We start from the raw sequence: 19,961 nt of genomic DNA, 5'->3' as shown, positions 1-19,961 counted from the left end.
TGGTAATTAGCGTTAGTATTAAAGCAGCTTCACACTGCAAAGATATATGTGCTAAAACACAATCTTTTATCTTGCTATTTTCAGACATCCCAAGTTGCAAAAGAGGTTACCCCCCCTCCCCAGCCAAAAAAACAAAAACAAAAAAAACTTGCACACACACCAAAGGATTACAAAACTTTACCTTTATATTAATTAATTTTACTTTTTTTTTTATTACATTTAGAGTATTCAGAGGTGAAATGAGTTTAATTTTTTTTTCTTTTTGGAAGGCCCTGCCTCTACTTTCCTTTTTTTGGGGGGGGGGGGGGAGCCTTTATTTGACAAAAATTGACAGTTACAATATCACAATTTGCACAACATCAAAAACATTTCATATCATATTACAATAATTATTAATATTGCCTCCGCCATGATCTGCTTTCTCTCACTCACTGAACAAATCCCGTCCGGGAGGGGGGAAAAACACTGCCCGCCCACACTAAAAACTGATTGGCTGTCCCACAGACTCTTTGCAGAAAACAGGCCAATCAGAACCCTCTCTGTTTTCTCTCTCTTTTTCCCACTCGTTCTGAATTCCGGGAGATTATATGTGACTCGCGGGCATCAGGGAGCCACTACCGAAATGCGGGAGACTCCTGGTTTGTCAGTATTTTAACTTTCTTGCTTCCATGCCAGACAGCTCTGACCAATCAGAGGAGGCAATGTGCTCGTCTGGTTTATTGGTGCGCATTTTGGTGCATTTAAGTTTATACATGTTTGAAACCAAACCAAACAGAGAGAGAAAACACTCCAAGTAAACAAACTCATTAACTGATCTGGACCAAAGAAACCAACTACAGGTGTGAAAATGCCCTAAAAGTACTCTTCCAAATGTCGCTGAAATTACACTTAAAAAAAAAAAAACTTATGGACTGTCGCCATATTCATTCAATGTTGCCACATTCATCCAAGTTTCTCTGTTAGGCTGCTTGTCTTTCTCAGGTAAATGCATCACACATGCACACACATCTGCAGCAGACTCCAGCCAACCTAGACAACGTCCAGATCAGATCCCAGCCAGTGCCCTTGGAGTAGCGCACTTAATCAGTCTGTCTGCTCCTCTGTGCTCTACTCTACCATAATGACTGATTGACTGGGAATAGGATACCCTGGCATTATGTGAAGGACACACTGCTTTTTCTCAAACAAGGTGCTATATTACACTACCAGTTAAAGGCTGACCCCTATTCCATGACGTTTTGATGTAAAGGCTTATAGTTTCAACTTCTGTGACAAACATGAATATGGAAATTCATGTCTGGGTTTGAATTTATTTTCAAAAACACTCAACAAAGTCTAAAACATGTGCGTATCCTTCTTAAACCCATTGGAAAAACATCCCATGAGGCTCCTCATGAAGCTACTGCAGAGAACGCCAAGAGTGTGCAAGAGTGTCCATTTGTCTTCTTAGTTTTATTATTTTGTTTTCCGTTGAGGTCCATGTATAACGTTTGTGTGGTTTTATGTACTAAAAACAGTAATAATTTAACTGACTTTCCAGCTTCCAGCGTCTTTGTCCGGTTTCCAACCTATTTTATTAAATAAGCCTTTTCTTATTTATTTTGCTCATTTATGACTGATATGTATACAAATGTAAATGGCTTCTGTACTGATTGGCTGCCTCATGCAAAAAAAAGTATTGGATGAATGTGTCTACACAGAATATTATGTGTAAAAGTAAAACATGCTAACGTGTCCCTGGGGCCCCAATGCCATTTTACCCCTTGGCTCTACCCCTTACCCCTACCCCTATGTTTTGCGAGTGCACACCAGGGGGTAAGGGTGTCCCAATTCTTGTTAGTCTGGAGGGGTAGGGGGAAGGGATAGAGATTTTTAGCCCTTCAAACGGAGATTTTTCAGAGACACACTTCAAACGAAGGGGTATGAGAATCACTGGTAAGATGGCAGCACAAAGTGACATTAGCACTATTTTACCAGAGTTTAATGTGTAGTTTCAATGTTTTATGGCCAATTTTTTTTATAACAAGCATAAAAAAGTTCTGTAGTAGTTTATTTCAGTAGCTAGCTAGCTAACTTTCCAATTCCACCTTAAATAGTGCAACAGATGGCAGGGGCTGCAGCAGTAACTCTGTTCCAAGGGGAAGGGTTACACTTGAAAAGAAGTGGTAGGGGTAAGTGGTAGGGCCAAGGGGTGAAATGGGATTGGGCCGGAGAATACTGAGTTTAGGGACCTTGCTCGAGGGCTCAACAGTGAAAGTTAAGCAAATGCAATTATCAAACCCACAACCATGTAATCAATAACACAGCGCTCCTACCACAAAACCACCACTGCTAACCAATCAACATTTGGAGAGCTTGCAATGTCAGGTAAGGAAAATTATTAATTAATAATAAATACATGTGCAAAAACTGCAGTTTTTGTGCTTCGCTAAAGAATCAGACTTAGAGCTTTATTGGACAAGGACCAATAAAAAGAAGTGGTACAAAAACATGGTAATTAAAAAACAAGATCTTTCATCTTGGCACATTTTACCAGTATTTTAAATGTATTATCTACCAAAATACAATACATAAAAACACTATTATCAGTTTGAAATATCAACCAACTCTAAACAACTATAACATTTAAACTAAACAATATAAATAACAAGAGAGTTTTACAAGAAAGTCCAAACTTTTGACTTTCAGACTTTTGGTACTGTACACTACTCACAGGTACTGAATCTCCTCTTTCAGGACATAGCAGTAGTTTTAGGCCACATGTACTCAACGGTTCATGGCGAATGATCTCCACTACAGTCCAGATAAACTCTCTGATACACTAAACACAACTATCTCCAGCAGAGAGGACACACACACTCCAGTGCCAGGTACACACTCCACTGTGCCAAGGATCCCGTCTCGTGGGTGGAACGCACACAAGCTTCATCGGAAACGCATTGCTCAGCTTGACCTTTGGGAAACAGCGCTGCAGATTTCAAGCTATTTGTTTAACAGATAAAAGGAGTGAAGCAGTTTCTCTTTAGAATACCTAGAAAACACTCCATGGTGTTCACAGCTTTAACAAGGAAGCACAAAAAGGGTCATTAGAAGATGATGTTGCCACAAATATTTTCACACAACAGTGTTGACCTCAAAATAAACATAGAAAATATGTCTTAGAGATTGCCAAATTTATGAGTTTTCAGCAGATAATGCTGGACTTCATATTACAGGGAAAAAAATAGTAAATAGGTCAAGCTTGAAATAACATATACTAACACTGTGAGATGTCATGTTGTTAAGCTATAGTGCACAGAGGCTGAGTTCAGACATTTGTGGTTTGTGTGAACATCACAACTGAATAGTTTCCATTACAGTGAAAGCCACTTACATATTTAATTTGATTAACAGCACTGACCGACAACTTTTAACCAAATAATCCTTGCATCCTCTTAGTTTTTTTTTTTTCAACTCATTCTACCATGCTTACAATCATGTAACTGCATATGAATCTCTCCAGCAGTTTCAGGATTTTCAGTTCATTCATAACCTAAAATTAGCAAAAAGTTCAAACCGAAAGGGCATTGTTAATGAATCCCTTTTAACTAATTGTCACACCTGGTGCTGAAAGCGATCCTGTCTCTACAACACTCTCTACCTGCTCTACCTGCAATCCCCAGTCTTCAGACTACGATTCCCAGGATGCACCAGGTCCTGACACTCACAATCACATGACACTGCACACGGCATCTCCAGAAGGCAACCACCAAATTACTAACGCTTGATTCTGGCCTATACTGACCCCTCACTCCACTTCACCTGTGCTGAGTACTGGTGGATTATCCTCGTACACTGCGTTTCTCTTTGCCTGTGTTTTTCTTTGCCTGTGTTTTCTTTTTGCTGTGTTTTCTTTCCTGTTGTCCACCCTTTTCTTGTATTTACCAACCTTCATTTTGGATTGCTCTCTGATATTGGTTTGCCTGTGTATGACCCCATTATTCATGCCTTCATGAATAATGATATACAAGTCTTAATTAAGTCTTAAATGTCTTAATTAAAAAAGATAAAAGAATAACTGATTTCTCCCAAAATGGAGAAATGTTTGATACATGGGTATTTGTTGGAAGTGCTCAACTTCACATGTAACAATGTGAAAAATATTGTTAGGAAGCGGAACTAAATGCCAAGCTTGGCCAAACATCTTGACTTGACAACAACAGCAATTAAACTGTTAATAATTAAAGATTAAAGACTTTTCCAATTAGAGCAATAATTCAGCAACATCTGAATTGACCAACTGAGTTACGAACATATACAAACTTCCTGACTTCTAAATATAAATTGAAGACATGGCTGAAAGCAAAGTAAATCTGTAATCAGTGATAGCCATGTATATTTTGTGGAATGTTTGTGGTACTGTGTTTGCATGTATGTGTTGTTATTGTGTGTGAATGCTGAGGTTTAGTCAGTTTCATTGTGCTGTTGACATTGGTTTTTAACAACAACCTGCCTAGGGACTACAGATGAAAATGAGCTTTTTAGCTAATTCTGGCACATTTACATTAATGAAGAAACTGAAATGTGGATCAATGTGCATTGTCCCTGTTGAATAAATATATAAATAAACAATAAATAAATAAACATCTGCTGAATCACTGAAGTATTACTGGTGTTACTCACTCAGGAGTAAGCTCTCTGTTACTTTTTTATGATGCATCCTTGTTCTGTTCAGACAGATGGGTTTATTTACACCAATGATCTCAAGATGTGCATGAACTCACCTGCACATACAGCTCCCTCAACTCATTCTGGAACTTCTTGGGATCTGTTGTAATGGTAACCGGGCCGATCTCTGTAGAAACAAGCAGACAAGACAGAGCACTGTTAGTGGCAGGAATGCAGACTGCCTGTTAATACTCCAGTGACCCCTTCACAGCTCATGATTAAAATAGTTTCTTTTTTTTGTTTGAATTCCAGATGAGCGCCAAATATTTGCATTGGCCGCCAGCAGCGGATGCGCAGGTTCAAAGGTCACTGCTTGAACCGATATGACAGAGAATTTCCTCTGAAGTGCCGGATCCCTCATTTATCATTGTAGCAAGTCATCTAATCCACCGCTTTATTGGAATGCTAAGTATCCATACACAAAACAAAAGTGTGATTAATCAAACAAGACATATAATCCTGTATCCAGAGGTCAGCTAGAGCTTAATGTTGATGAATAACAATCATTTTTGAGACCACTCTTACTCTCATATATTATCCTTCTGTTCATTCAGGAATTACTTGTTTACAATGACCAGATTTGGTAAAAAACTAATTTTTACACTGACAACCTAGATATTGTGGGAAAGGACTTGGTATCTTGTCTCTTTGAAGCTAAATTGCTGCACTGCTGCACTGACCTGTGGGATATGCTATGGGAGTTGATTGTCTGTCCACATGGACAATTCCAGTCAGACTGCTGCTCAGAATCATTACCATCCACTGCACTGTCCACTGTTTTCTTTGTCTGGTTTACGTGCAATACTGTGGATCATGAAGTATAAAATGCTCACACAACTTTAAAATTGGGAAAGTTCCAATCATCCAGCATCCACTACCAGGCCTTGCCCAAACTATGATCATTAATATGGCCTTGCCAGCATGCTGGCCAGTGTTCAACCCCACTCACAAGATACCACCTTACAGCGTACACAGATGTGTCCTTCTCCAGATATCCTTTGACATTATACTTCATGTACATCCAGTTACATAATGATATCCCTTGACTGTTTGCAAGTCAGTGTATTTATACTTATATACTTATGTGTATTTAAGTGTATTTAAGTTTTTATGTGTTTGTGGACACACCTCCTAATGAATGCATTCAGCTCTATTAAATTGCACCCATTGCTGACACAGCAAAAAGCATTTGTAGTCCCAGTAGAGAAAGAGCAAAAAAATCATAACCCTATTGGCACCATTGGCTTAATGCCGGGCATGGTGTAGAACGGTGCTTCATGAAGTACTTCAGAATGAGTTGGGAAGTTCCAGATGAGCTGAGATGGTGATCTTCCAACATCCTGATCTCAGTAACACTCTTGAATGCTATCAAATCCTCAAAACAATGCTTTTAAAATCTAGTAGAAAGACTTTCCCTGGACTTTTACCCCAATTACAGCATAACAACCTCTTTTAAGGAAGAAACAAGGAGCAAGCAGCTTTCCCAACACCTTTATCCATAAAGTGTGTGAGTATGGGTATATACCCACACTGTGTATATATAAGTGAGAAACTCATGCAAACATGAGGGAAATACTTTATTAATATATAATGTTATTTCATGTTGCACATCTCAAACCTGATTTGTCCATCTCAGTTATTTCTGTGGTCTTCAAAACCTCACAACCAGATTAAGGACAGAGTGACAGTGGTCAGTGTGCTAGGCTAGGAGGTGCCACAGAAAGGATCTGGATTCTTGCAGACATGACATGAGCTCACCGTCCAGGAACCTGGAGTCAATGGCTCCCTTTCATCAGGCTATCCAGAGGCCAGGCTACAGAACAGTCATCGGCCGGTCAGTCGCAATGTGGTGCATGTGATTCTCACTAACTTCTGTGTGGGAAAGGGCCAATGTGGTTGACATTGCTAAATGCAAATTAGCTCAGTGTAACAAATAACTCACTGACCACTTTATTAGGAGCACTTGTATCTAGGGCTGCACTATATATATATATCGTTTAAGCGTCATTAGCACAATGTGTGCATGTGCAATAGACACACTGCAGGAAGTTGCAATGTCACTTAAGGAATTAATTCAAACACGTCATGTTGCAATGTTTTGATTCTTGATACAAGAAGTAGATACACAGTGCTGTCTCTGTGTCTGTCTAGGTGACAGGCTTCTGCTGCCTAAGGAGCGCGAGGGCGAGGGGGAGCACGAGGGGGCGGGGAGGAGTTAAACACGAGGTAACCGCATGGCCTCCATCCACATGGTTGGGCACGTGCTTGTAAACGCACGTGTCAAAAACTGTGCACCTCAGTCCAGCACAGTTTTGCACAGATATTTCCAGTTACAGCTGAATTCATGCTTTTAATCCTAGAAAAACTTTTATTAACTCTTATTTACCTTTTAAAAAGCCATTTAAATGCCTCATTAAACAGCTGATTACTGTTGTTTTGTTGATTTCCTCGGGTTTTGAGTGGTCAGCGCTGACTCAGCTTTTGATTGGTCCGCATGTGAGACAGCGCGTGGGTGGGGCGGGGCTGGTGAGGTCATGGGGCCTTTATTGTTTAATTTTGCAATGTATATCGTCGAAAAAAAGAACATTTACACTGTAAAATTTTTCCAATATTGTGCAGCCCTATTTGTATCCATCCTGGTGGTATACAGTTAGAAATGTAGACCTATTGATATATCTATTAATACACGTAATAGTGTATTAATACACTGACAGTGCCATTGAAGTGTATCTGCTTATTTGAGAATGTATATAAATGTTCTGTGTGATTTCTGACCAGATCGCTATATTGGAAGTTGGGGCAGTGTGACAGTCTACCAACAAAAAGGCAAGATTCAAGCAATTACCACAAGACCATCATACTAGCATTTTTTTAACAACTGTCAGATTCCAAATCCCAAAACCTAAATTTGTTACAAAAGGCTATATGGTTCCATTGTGTTAAAGTGGTTTCTTATATAGGACACAACTGTAAGCACACTGTAAGGCGATGGTGGCTGGCTGATGGATGACCTAGACGTCAGCCAATTAGCTGACCCAGCATCTAATCAGACCACACCTGTAATCATTTATATATCGAAAACATAACTGGATGATGTGTTTTGCAGCAATTCAGCGTCATTTGTTATTTGTTTATTTTGCCAATGTCAATGCATTACAGCTGAAAGTCTACACTATAATCATATCTAGATTGCATCATTTCAAGTCCACTAATGTTGTATACACAGGCAAAATTTCAAAACTTGTGTCACTGGCTAAATTATGGACCTGACTGTATCTGAAAAAAAAAAGAGAAAGCCCTTTTGAGGCTAACTGGAATCCGTTCCGCATAGGAGGCGTGCACTGTTCTCATTACCGATGTTCTCATCTCCTGCTCACATCAGCTGTTCCCCCCTGCAACAGGAAAGACCGTATAACTCAGGTATGCTCTTGTGTCAGTGGCTCGGACTATGGTGTGAGGTCATCGCTCTGCTGTTCCTAGTGCCAGCACATGCCGAGTGACCTCATGCTCTGTTTTGAGGCCTGCTCCCTTTTACTGTAGCCAAAGCCAGTAGTTACTTTTTCTCAGCTTGCTTTGTTCCTAGTTCTAATGAGCTGTGAAGCTTTTCAGAGCTGCTTTTTCCAAGGTCGTGCAGAGGAAGGAGACGAGTGACTTCAGCACTGCAGCTGTTCTGTTTAATGCACACTGCATGACGGGGGGAAAAAGTGGATTTCTGCTGACCCATACCAATGCAGAGGACCAGCACATTTCCATTCGGTGTGCAGCGATGGTTCAATTCTACCCTTAAACTTGAAAGGGATTATTTTAACAGCATTTTGTGGCATTAAACCACACCACAGACTTTAAAGAAGAGCCAAGAGAAAAGCCAGGAGGTTCAACAGTGTCAAGAAGAATCTCCAAATGAGTTTTTGACACAGATAGCCAAAGAATAAGCAGCTGCAAAGTCATTTTAAAGCTTTCTTCTACATGTCTGACTGTTACATAGTCTACATACATTGTGAGCTATGTCTTCATTGAGCTATGGAGTACAATTTATTCATAAAATCCAGAGGTTATGTCAGCCATGCTGGACCCCCCTTTGGAAAACAGCAATATTCTACATAGACACACGGACATGTGCTTTCAATAACCCTGACGAGACCAATGAGCTTAAAACCAGGCTCAGTGCTCCCATGTCCAAACACAGAGGCAAAGACTTTCAGCAGTGCCTGAGTTCACATGTCCAAACAATGAACCCAAGAGAGATGTTAAGCCTTCTTTAAGCAGATGGCGAATTGCTTATTCCATCTCAGAGATCACCAGCCTATCGTGTCCACCATAAGTGATAAGTATGGAATGTAATTTTGGAATTTTTGGAGACGATATTATAGCCTCTGGCTTCGTTGAATTTATTGACACAACACTTAACTAAATCATGTTTTTAAAATAATTATTTACACTGGCTTGAAATTGAAGTGCTGTGATTGGTCGTTCCTGTGGACATTCACAAACGTAATCCTTCAAACGTCTCAGTTTCAAATGCTTGTGACCGCTTTCCAAGCCCTGAAGTTTTGGCAGCGTTGAAGACCCTTGAAGTGTAGAAAGAGGGACATTTGTGTGATCAAAGACTCGCTTAAACTAACATGGAAATCTATTTGGCTGCGGGGAACACGGTTCACAAGCGATCCTTTTCATGAATGGAAAACTTTACAAAGGAATGGGTTGTGTCTTTTGATTAAGGAGCTTTATCAGAACTAGCCAGACACCATCTGCCTCTGCCTCTACTTGGACCAGAAAGCAGCACCATGGTGAGGATGGACTGAGCACAAAACATATGGAAGCCAGAGCAGGAGGCTGTTCTTGCATAGCTGGGAGAGCCCAAGGATGGCAGTCTGTGTCAATGCCATTCCTCTTTATGGAACAAATTCATTTGGGAAAGAAAATCTGGTTTTCTGGGGATAGTGATTTTAAAGTGACATACTTTTAATGACAGATTTTATCAGGTATGCCTGCAGTCCTACAGTGACTTTTAATTTGATTTGAGGAATGTGCCATTGTTGAAAATGTTGGGTCTCAAGTCCTGTCTCAAACAAGTAACAAATGCCATAACAGCATATTGTGAGCTACCACGCCCCCTTCTAAAAGCTTTTATGTTCTGTGGAAGGGGTTCTAGACTGTGTGAAAGGGAAAGAGAAGCAAACGGAAAACAGCTTATAAAGTTAATTGATATTACTTTAGTCCAACATGAGTTCATGGAATGGGAGTGCTGAGCGATAAAGTGTTATAAAGGCAATTGTACCACAGTTAGTTCTGACCCTGCAATGTGATTGGCTGAGAGGCGCTCTATGAGTGCCATTATCAGCCAGTAATGCACTGTAACCGAAGCTCTCTATGTATTACTCTGCCACATACAGATATCCTAGCAACAATGCAGCTCCTACAAGCCAAACAGTGCAGCTACAAACAGAGCAGCAATAGAACTATTTTAACTAGCGGAGTTTTTATAACCGAACAGATCATTTTTTTATCGTTCTCTTTAACTCAAACTCTTTTAATAAACAGTGATAATGGACCTGTGGGGTAATCGCAATAATACCCTCAAGGTTTGTGCTATAATGTGAAATATTGGCACTGCCAAAATTACATGTTATAGCACTCCCTCTCGTGTATTATTGCTCAAGTGAAAAACTGGTACTAATTTAATAGTGATTAAATTATTGTAAACCGGCTGAGTTTACAATATTTCAGTTTTATCAAGATTCTGTTTTCTAGGAGGTAAAAATATTTATTTATTATAACAGTAGCAATTGTCAGAGTAACATGATAGATCCATATGTGTTGAAAGAAGAGACAAATTCCTATATTTAAAATGAGGGAAGAATCTGTATAATGTGTCACCTGTGAAAAAAAGTTAGCAAAATTACCAGGGAACAACTCACATTAAGCAAGAAGGAAGACTTCTAAAAGAAGATTTCTTTTTTTGGAATAAGAGGCAAGTTTGACCTCTGAAAGTTTGCCTTATAACCAACTACCCAATAAAAAGTTTCATCAATCAGGGAAGTCAGTTGTCTCAAACAATAAGAATTTAACCTAAAACAGGAAGAAATGCTTTAAATATAGAGGAAACTCAACAGAAAAAGCTTCTAAAGAACATTTTTGAAGGAAAACGAGCGGCTGTGTGAATTTCAGCTAATTACAAGGACACTGGTGAGGTGTTTTCTAAGCACATCCATTAGCATGTGCATTGTGACCTCAACATGGTGGAATTTCAGTCCTCTTTCATACAAAATAAAGAGCTATAAACACCAAATGTTTATCTCCTCAGAACATCTTTTGAGAGTGAGGGAAGTGAAGAGGAAACCAGTACCATTCCAAGTGTGGTGTAATAAACAACACAAACAATTTACTGCAAATCCGGAGGTTTTGTTAGGCTATCTGAGGTAATGCTACGTGATTTCACACTCCTCCATGGATCATGCGCATGTTTAAATGTTAACAGAGGGGCTAATGAGAAGGAAAGCACTGGGCAGTACATCACGCCAAGCCAAACTTTGCCTCGGACATCACAGTCCACTAATGAAATGGAGGAAGACGATTCGTTCTTTCTTTGTTTTCTTGGACTGGAAAACAAACACGGCACAAACAATGAGAGGAACAGAGAAGGACCCTAACTCAACACCGTGATTCTCAAACCATAGTACGTGTTTCACTGGTGGTACTATATGCACTAAAACATTAAGGACTGAAATCCTTATAATATTTTTATCTTCACCCATTATGGATGTAAGCTCACACTTCAATTCTTTACTCTCATTCTTACATTTACAATTTATAATAATTACAAACATCCAATTCATTGACCCTCCACAAGACATGCTTATGTAACAAATTACCAAGTAATTCACAAAAGTATTTGCATATTAAAAGATTAAAAGTTAAATAAACAACCCAAACATAGGTCTGGAAAATATGGAAAATACATACCGATCTGGGACAAAAATAAGAGACCACTTAAAATGATGAGTTTCTTTGATTGGAATATAATCAAGAGGAAGATGGATGATCACAAGCCATCAAATCAAGCTGAACTGCTTGAATTTCTGCACCAGGAGTGGCATAAAGATATCCAAAAGCAGTGTGTAAGACTGGTGGAGAAGAGCATGCCAAAATGCATTAAAACTGTGAATAAAAAACAGTTATTCCACCAAATATTGGTTTCTGAACTATTAAAACTTTATAAATATGAACTTGTTTTCTTTGCATTATTTGAGGTCTTAAAGCTCTGCATCCTTTTTGTTATTACAGACATTTCTGCAAATAAATGCTCTAAATGACAATATTTCTATTTGGAATTTGGGAGAAATGTTGTTTGTAGTTTATGGAATAAAACAACAATGGTCATTTTACCTAAACATAACCTATAAATAGCAAAATCACAGAAATTGACTCAGAAACAGAAGTGGTCTCAATTTTTTCAAGAGCTGTATATTATTATATATAATTCACAAAACATGATATTTATGGGGCTACATGCAGAAGTGACATATCCTTAAAAGGCACTATTTAAATACTCCAAACACTGAGTATTGTGATTTTTACTCAAACTATACTGAGAAATATCAAGTTAAAAAGATTTAATTATAACATCTGTAATGAAACGTGGATGGATGGATGAATTGTAAATTTATCATGATACAATTATTTTTTGTCATATTGCCCACCCCTACCTAGGTTAAAAGGGATGTCATGTAGACCCTATACTTCATTACAATATTTTACACATTTTCCTCAGTAGACACACTGCGTTGACTGGAAACAATAATCAACTATCCTACCATGCTATCTTCCAGACTGTAAAAGTGGGCAAGCTTCACATCGCTTAGAAAGAACCACTGGTAAAAGATATGTCATTTTTGTGTGGCTGCCACTTTAGGCCTATTGTGTAAAAGTTCATGTGTGGCATTCCTGTTAAAAAAAACATATAGGTGTTACCTCAAAGATTTAATTAAATCAAGGGTGGTATGTTTTATAAAAAGTCACAAAAACTTTATAACATTATGACTTACACTTCCTTACTATGCTTATACGACTTATACGACAAGAATCCTGCTCAGTAAGAGTAAAAAGTCTCACTAAGTAAAACGGAGACTTTGAGAAAATGTGTCTAGTTGTGGAAGCAATCATATAAACAGCCCACAACATTTGCTTTCTGTTTTCCTGCCCTCGAGGTTAGGCTCTGTCTTCCAGAACACACCTTCTCTATGCCTTATTAACGACTAATTACAGAGCATTCAGAAATATGCATGTGTGCTGACCACAAATAGCTAATGAGGACAGAATTGGACACATGCTAGCACAATGTAGCAATGTGCCGTTGAAAAGCGTCAGTGTAAATTGAACATGATTTAAAAATCTGAATGTCTGCCAATAACCAATATATTTGACCCACATATCCAGCACTGGAAACACTGTGTGTTGGAGAAGACAAACTTGAAGTTTGGAATTGAAGTTGGAGTTTAGTTGGTTAAAGAAAGAAAGCTGAGTGAAATAACAAAACGAGGCAATGCAGTTTCAATGAGCAAACACATTTAAAGTCTCTCAAATGCAAAAATACCCCATATTTTAAAAAATGATGCTGTTTAAAGACCCATTCGAGAATACGCTTTTAGAACTAATTCCCAAATTATATGTAAAACATCTTACTAACATCCTGTGGTTAATTCAATTGGTTCAAGATTTTGCCATGGAGCTTATAAAACAGTGAGTCTTTGTGCAGGGCCAGAAAGAGCGGAAAAAGAATCCCCCTCAGCATTTTTTCTTCAGTTGAATGGCAAAAAAAAGAGAAGCTCAGACACACAGAGTTTCTTTCCATGTAGGCTAACTCTGTATCCAGGAAAGGATCAATGATCTGTAGAGTCACTGGCAGTGCTAACCCGTGCAAATCTAAACTAAATCCTTGAGACTGAAGCCTGCTGTCCACGTTCCAGTTTAGCACAGAAATCTATGTTGTCACAATGTGAAAAACCGAATGAGTGCATTTATCAACGTTTACTCACTCCAGGCCATGCTCAGAACAAAGACAACGGCTACAATCAAAGCGGATAAGAACAGGGAACGAGGAATGGTTTATGACAGAGAGCGCTGATGCACACATGCTTAGCACTGGCTTCAGTTAAGACTGTCACATGTCCTAATCTGAAGCTGTTTTGAAAACCTCCCACCGCGCCGCACCATGGAAGCCACAATGCTCATGTGAAGGAGCAGGACTCTTCTGGCTCTGGTTAAGATCAGCCGCACTCTGAGAGGCACCACTCTGGTCTGTACGCCTAAGGGCACAGAGACCACATCAATCTCGGGGCTTACAGGGCTGTTGAAAAAGCAATTTTCAGCACTCATCACTGTGAGTGTCTGTGCATGAATGTGTGTGAGGGAGAGTGTGTACTGACTGATGGGGTAGGGTGGTCATTTTAAGCTTTACTCTGTTGTCTCTAAAGCCCGGGCTGCTGCTAAAATTCAGGCTGAAATCCCAGGCTGGAGCCAAATATTATAGTAACATTACACTCTAAAAAACAGAGGTACGATATGAGTACTTTTTTGTACTCCAAGGTACACTCTTCATAATTGTACCCTCAATGGTACAATATTGGTCTTTACAGGGTCAGATTTGTTCAAAGTACAAAGTACAAAGTCTTTCTTAACAGCAATAAGTACACATTTCAAGTCAAGTCAAGTCAAGAGGCTTTTATTGTCATTACATCTGAGTACAGGTACACAGTGTGATGAAATTACGTTCCTCCGGAACCATGGTGCAACATAGAACAACAAGCAATAGACAACATAAAGTGCAGGAGTGACGACAGTGCAACATAAAATTATAAAATTATAACACTAAATAACAATAAATACAATACATACAAAAGACGAGACAATTTAAAGACAGGACAGTGCAGTACCGATACGGTATAATAAAGTGTATAGTGGGGATAAGGTGCAGAGATGTGTGACATACTGTAACATTTAGAACATATATAATCACAGCAGTTACTGAGGTAGAGTTTATAGTTTTTAAGAGTGCAGCAAATAAAGTCATGTCAGCCTCTGTGTGCTGACTGGGTGGGTGTGTGGGTGAAGTTCAGTTCTTTGTGAGTGTAAAGGGGGGGGGTGTACAGTTTAGTTTTGTGTAAAGGGGGGGGGTGTACAGTTTAATTTTGTGCGAGTGTGTTGGGTGAGTGGTGGGTGGGGTGGGGGTTCAGTTCTGTCTCTGTGCGTTGAGAAGTCTGACTGCCTGGTGGATGAAACTGTTGCAGAGTCTAGTAGTGGAGGCTCGGATGCTCCTGTATCTTCTGCCGGACGGCATCAGAGCGAAGAGTCCGTGTGAGGGATGGGTGGGGTCGTCCACAATGCTGGTGGCTTTGCGGATGCAGCGTGTGGTGTAGATCTCAGTGATGGAGGGAAGAGAGACTCCGATGATTTTCTCAGCTGTCCGCACTATCCGCTGTAGGGTCTTGCGGTCTGAGGTGTTGCAATTCCCAAACCAGACGGTAATGCAGGTGCTCAGGATGCTTTCTACAGTGCCTCTGTAGAACATGGTGAGGATGGGGGTGGGAGATGTGCTTTCCTCAGTCTCCGCAGGAAGTAGAGGCGCTGCTGGGCTTTCTTGGTTATGGAGCTGGTGTTGAGGGACCAGGTGAGGTTCTCTGCAATGTGAACACCGAGGAACTTGGTGTTATCCACAATTTCCACAGCAGAGCCGTTGATGTTCAGCGGGTGGTGGACACCTGGAGCTCTCCTGAAGTCAACAACCATCTCCTTGGTTTTATCCACGTTTAGAGATAGGTTGTTGGTTCTGCACCAGTCCGTCAGCCACTGCACCTCCTCTCTGTATGCTGACTCGTCGTTCTTGCTGATGAGGCCAACTACAGTTGTGTCATCAGCGAACTTGATGATGTGGTTTGAGCTGTACTTTGCAGTACAGTCATGAGTCAGCAGAGTGAACAGCAGTGGGCTGAGCACACAGCCCTGGGGGGCGCCGGTGCTCAGTATGGTGGTGCTGGAGGTGTTGTTTCCAATCCTGACTGATTGTGGTCTCTCAGTCAGGAAGTCTAAAACCCAGTTGCAGAGGGAGGAGTTCAGGCCCAGCAAGCTCAGTTTTCCTATCAGATGCTGAGGGATGATGGTGTTGAATGCTGAACTGAAGTCGATGAACAGCATTCGAACATAGCAGTCTTTGTTGTCCAGGTGGGTGAGAGCCAGGTGGAGCGCAGTAGAGATGGCATCGTCTGTTGATCTGTTTGGACGATACGCAAACTGCAGAGGGTCCAGTGAGGACGGGAGCTGGTTTTTGATGTGCCTCATGACCAGCTTCTCAAAGCACTTCATGATGATGGGAGTAAGTGCAATGGGACGGTAGTCATTAAGGCAGGACACTTGAGACTTTTTCGGAACAGGGACGATGGTGGTCGTCTTGAAGCACGTCGGCATGATTGCAGTACTCAGAGAGATGTTGAAAATGTCCGTGAGAACATCCGTGAGTTGTTCTGCACATCCTCTGAGCACTCTGCCAGGTATGCTGTCTGGTCCTGGGACTTTCCGTGGGTTGACTCTGAGTAGAGTTTTCCGCACATCAGCTGAGGACAGGCACAGTACCTGGTCGTTTGGAGGAGGTGTAGTCTTCCTTGCTGTCGTGTAGTTCTGTGCTTCGAACCTTGCGTAGAAGGAGTTCAGTGCATCTGGAAGGGAGGCGTCACTGTTACAAGCAGGGGAGGGTGACTTGTAGTTGGTGATGGTCTGGATGCCCTGCCACATGCGCCGAGTGTCAGTAGTGTCCTGGAAGTGGGCGTGGATTTTCTTTGCGTAGGTGCGCTTTGCCTCTCTGATCCCCCGGGAGAGTTTGGCTCTAGCTGTTCGGAGGCCAGCCCTGTCCCCTGACTTAAAGGCCTTGTCTCGGGATCTCAGCAGCGCACGCACCTCTGCAGTCATCCACGGCTTCTGGTTGGGGCGGGATGTGATGGTTTTGGAGACAGTAACATCCTCAATGCACTTGCTGATGTAGCCAGTCACTGAGTCTGTGTACTCCTCCAGGTTGATGGAGTCATCAGAAGTAGCAGCTTCTCTGAACATGTCCCAGTCAGTGTGCTCAAAACAGTCCTGAAGAGCAGAGATGGCTCCTGGAGGCCAGGTTGTAACTTGCTTCTTCTCTGATTTGGCACGTCTGATGAGCTGTCTGTATGCTGGGATGAGCATGACAGAAATATGATCAGAGTAGCCGTAGTGGGGGCGGGGCTCTGCTCTGTACGCACCGGGAATGTTAGTATACACACAATGGAGCAGGTTAGCTCCACGGGTTGGAAAATCCACATGTTGGTGAAAGCTGGGCAGCAGAGCCTTCAGATTACTGTGATTGAAATCACCAGCAACAATAAACAGTCCGTCGGGGTGTGAGTTCTGGAGTTTGGAGATAACAGTGTACAGTTCTTGCAGAGCGTTAGCATTAGCATTAGCACTGGGTGCTACATACACTGCTACTATGTACACGTTGCTAAGCTCTCTGGGCAGGTAGAATGGCCTGGCTCTGACTACAGCAAACTCCACCAGCGGCGAGCAGTAGCTGGAGATCAGTGCAGCGTTGTTGCACCATGCTGTGTTGATGTAAACACACACCCCACCTCCACGTACCTTGCCCGAGAGGCCGCCGTTGCGGTCCGCGCGGTAGCTTAGCATGCCGCTCACCTCAATCACGGAGTCCGGGATGGAGTCCGTTAACCACGTCTCCGTGAAAACGAACACTCAGCAGTCTCTGAACTCGCGCTGGGATGTCCGCTGGAGCCGGAGATAGTCAATCTTGTTCGGCAGGGAGCAAACGTTGGAGAGAAGGAGAGATGGAACCGCTGGCCGGCTGGAGTTAGCCATTAGCTTAGCGCGGACTCCGGCTCTCTTACCGCGCTTTCGGCTCCTCGCGCAACACTTGCGGAGAGACCTCTTCCGGCTAGCAGGCTCAGGAAACGCCGCGGATCTTAGCAGGCCTAGCGCGCGTAGCTCCGCTCGTAGACCGTCTGTAAGTACAGATTTTTGTTGATTTTGCAGGTCTAGCAGGGTCTGTCGGTCGTAAGTTGTTCCCATAGCGAACTTTTGCATGATTGCGAGTTCAGATCGGATTATTTACACAGAAAAACAAACAAAAGCACCGTGTTTTGCTTCCGGAGTGGCCGCTGCGACTGCTCGCGCCGCCGACAGGAAGTAATCATTTGTACCATTTAACCAGCCAAAAGGTACATTCTGTATTGTGTATCACTGTAATAAAAAAAATATTTATTTTAATTGCACATTTTTCATCTAAAAGCCAGACAATTCTGGATCATCAAGTTTTTGATACATATTTAGTTGATGACAATGTTCATAATCTTTATAATCTATACTGGCACAAAAAAACACGGGTACCAAAAAGGACTTTTACTGAAAGGTACTTTTTTGTACCTCAATAAAAGGTACAGCCCCAGCGACAAGCTTTGTACTCTTTTAGGTACAAATTTGTACTTATATTTCTTAGTGTGTACAAAGCTGAAAGTGCTTACATGTAATTAATTGTAAGCATTTGTCATGAATTTATTAGGGTGTCAGAGCAAAAAGCTTTATAATTGGGGCTGTCAACATTAACGCTGAAACGTAGCGATTACTCTGGAAATTTTAGCTTTTATTGCATGTTTTACGCAAATTAATCAAATGACAAAACTGACAGAGCCTGGTCAGAGTCAATTTGATGTACAGTACAGGCCAAAAGTTCGAACACACCTTCTCATTCAATGTGTTTTCTTTATTTTCATGACTATTTACATTGTAGATTCTCACTGAAGGCATCAAAACTATGAATGAACACATGTGGAGTTTTATGTATTAAAAAAAATGACCTGGCCTCCACAGTCACCGGACCTGAACCCAATCCAGATGGTTTGAGGTGAGCTGGACCACAGAGTGAAGGAAAAGTGGACAACAATTGCTGAACACCTCTGGGAACTCCTTCCTTCAAGACTTTTGGAAAACCATTTCAGGTGACCACCTCTTGAAGCTCATTGAGAGAATGATGCCAAGAGTGTGCAAAGCAGTAATCAGAGCAAAGGGTGGCTATTTTGAAGAAACTAGAATATAAAACATGTTTTAGTTATTTCACCTTTTTTTGTTAAGTACCAAACTCCACATGTGTTCATTCATAGTTTTGATGCAGTGAGAATCTACAATGTAAATAGTCATGAAAATAAAGAAAACACATTGAAAAAGAGAAGGTGTGTCCAAACTTTTGGCCTGTACTGAATATGGATAAAAAGAGTGACAAAAAGAAGACTAGAAGATGTGTGTGTGAGTCATGCCTGGCACCGAAAGCGCCCCTGTCTCCCCCACACTCAGCTCAGCCTGTGATCTCCAGGCTCCTGACTACACAGCCCAGAACGCGCCATACACTGACATCATGTACGCACCTGATCACATGACACTACCCGGACCGCTTTCTCCTGAATTCTGATCACGCTCAGTATAAATAGTCCGTCTCCACTGACTTCGATTTCTGCCTACCCTCTGCTGGGGATTATTAGTGTATTTACCTGGACTGTTATTCTGATTTAGATTTTTGTCTGTTCTATGCCACCGCCCTGCTGTGTACGATGTCTGGGTTTTGAACCTGCTCCATTTTTGACCACTCTATCATGTAACTGTTATGTTTAAATAAAACTTTTTACTGCATCTGCACGTGCCGTAGTTTCTGTCCAGCCATGACAGTGTGTGTGTGTGTGTGTGTGTATTTTGTTATATCAGGTTTTTCAAGGAGCTAAGGCTAACAGGTGTTTTGCTGCAGACTACACCAAAAGGCAAGGGTCAATGTCTGAGTCAGTATTAAACCTCAAGGGTCCCCAATGTGCAGGAATTTCTCCTGCTTAAGCCAAAATAATTGCTTTGCTGAACCTGCAATTGGCTGCAGGGACCCCTGTAGGAGGGTCTAGAGTTTGAGTGGCACCGGCAGCTGACTGGTGGGTGTGACAACAGCCCATAAAACTGTCGAAGCATGGCCGTAAGCTTCCCAGTGTGAGTGCACAAGTGGCCGGGCGGCTTCCACCATGACAAAGCGTCTCCCAGGGACCATCTTACCATACGCCTGTCCAGTACCATTGGCAGAGTCTTCTATGACCCTCTTTAAATAAGGGACACAGAGAATGATTCAAACATCTGAATGTCATTAATGCTTTAACAGCCAAAAACTTATCAGCAATCATAAAATGCTAGTAATGGGG

At 41.4% G+C, this 19,961-nt stretch overlaps 1 protein-coding gene across 2 annotated transcripts in view; it reads right to left on the bottom strand.

Moving 5' to 3' along the window:
• The window catches only part of hmcn1 (hemicentin 1), a 160,692-nt gene that overhangs the window by 123,467 nt on the left and 17,264 nt on the right, over nt 1-19,961 (bottom strand). For both annotated transcript variants that reach the window (XM_049479752.1, XM_049479753.1), the window contains exon 2: nt 4,764-4,834. In XM_049479752.1, coding sequence (XP_049335709.1) covers nt 4,764-4,834 — 71 coding nt within the window. The remainder of the gene's footprint in view (nt 1-4,763; nt 4,835-19,961) is intronic.

The sequence above is a fragment of the Astyanax mexicanus genome, chromosome 1, assembly GCF_023375975.1.
Source record: "Astyanax mexicanus isolate ESR-SI-001 chromosome 1, AstMex3_surface, whole genome shotgun sequence".
In the NCBI taxonomy this organism is placed as follows: Eukaryota; Metazoa; Chordata; class Actinopteri; order Characiformes; family Acestrorhamphidae; genus Astyanax; species Astyanax mexicanus.
The sequence above is the reverse complement of the archived record's forward strand: the minus strand, read 5'-3'. Positions and strand labels throughout refer to the sequence as shown.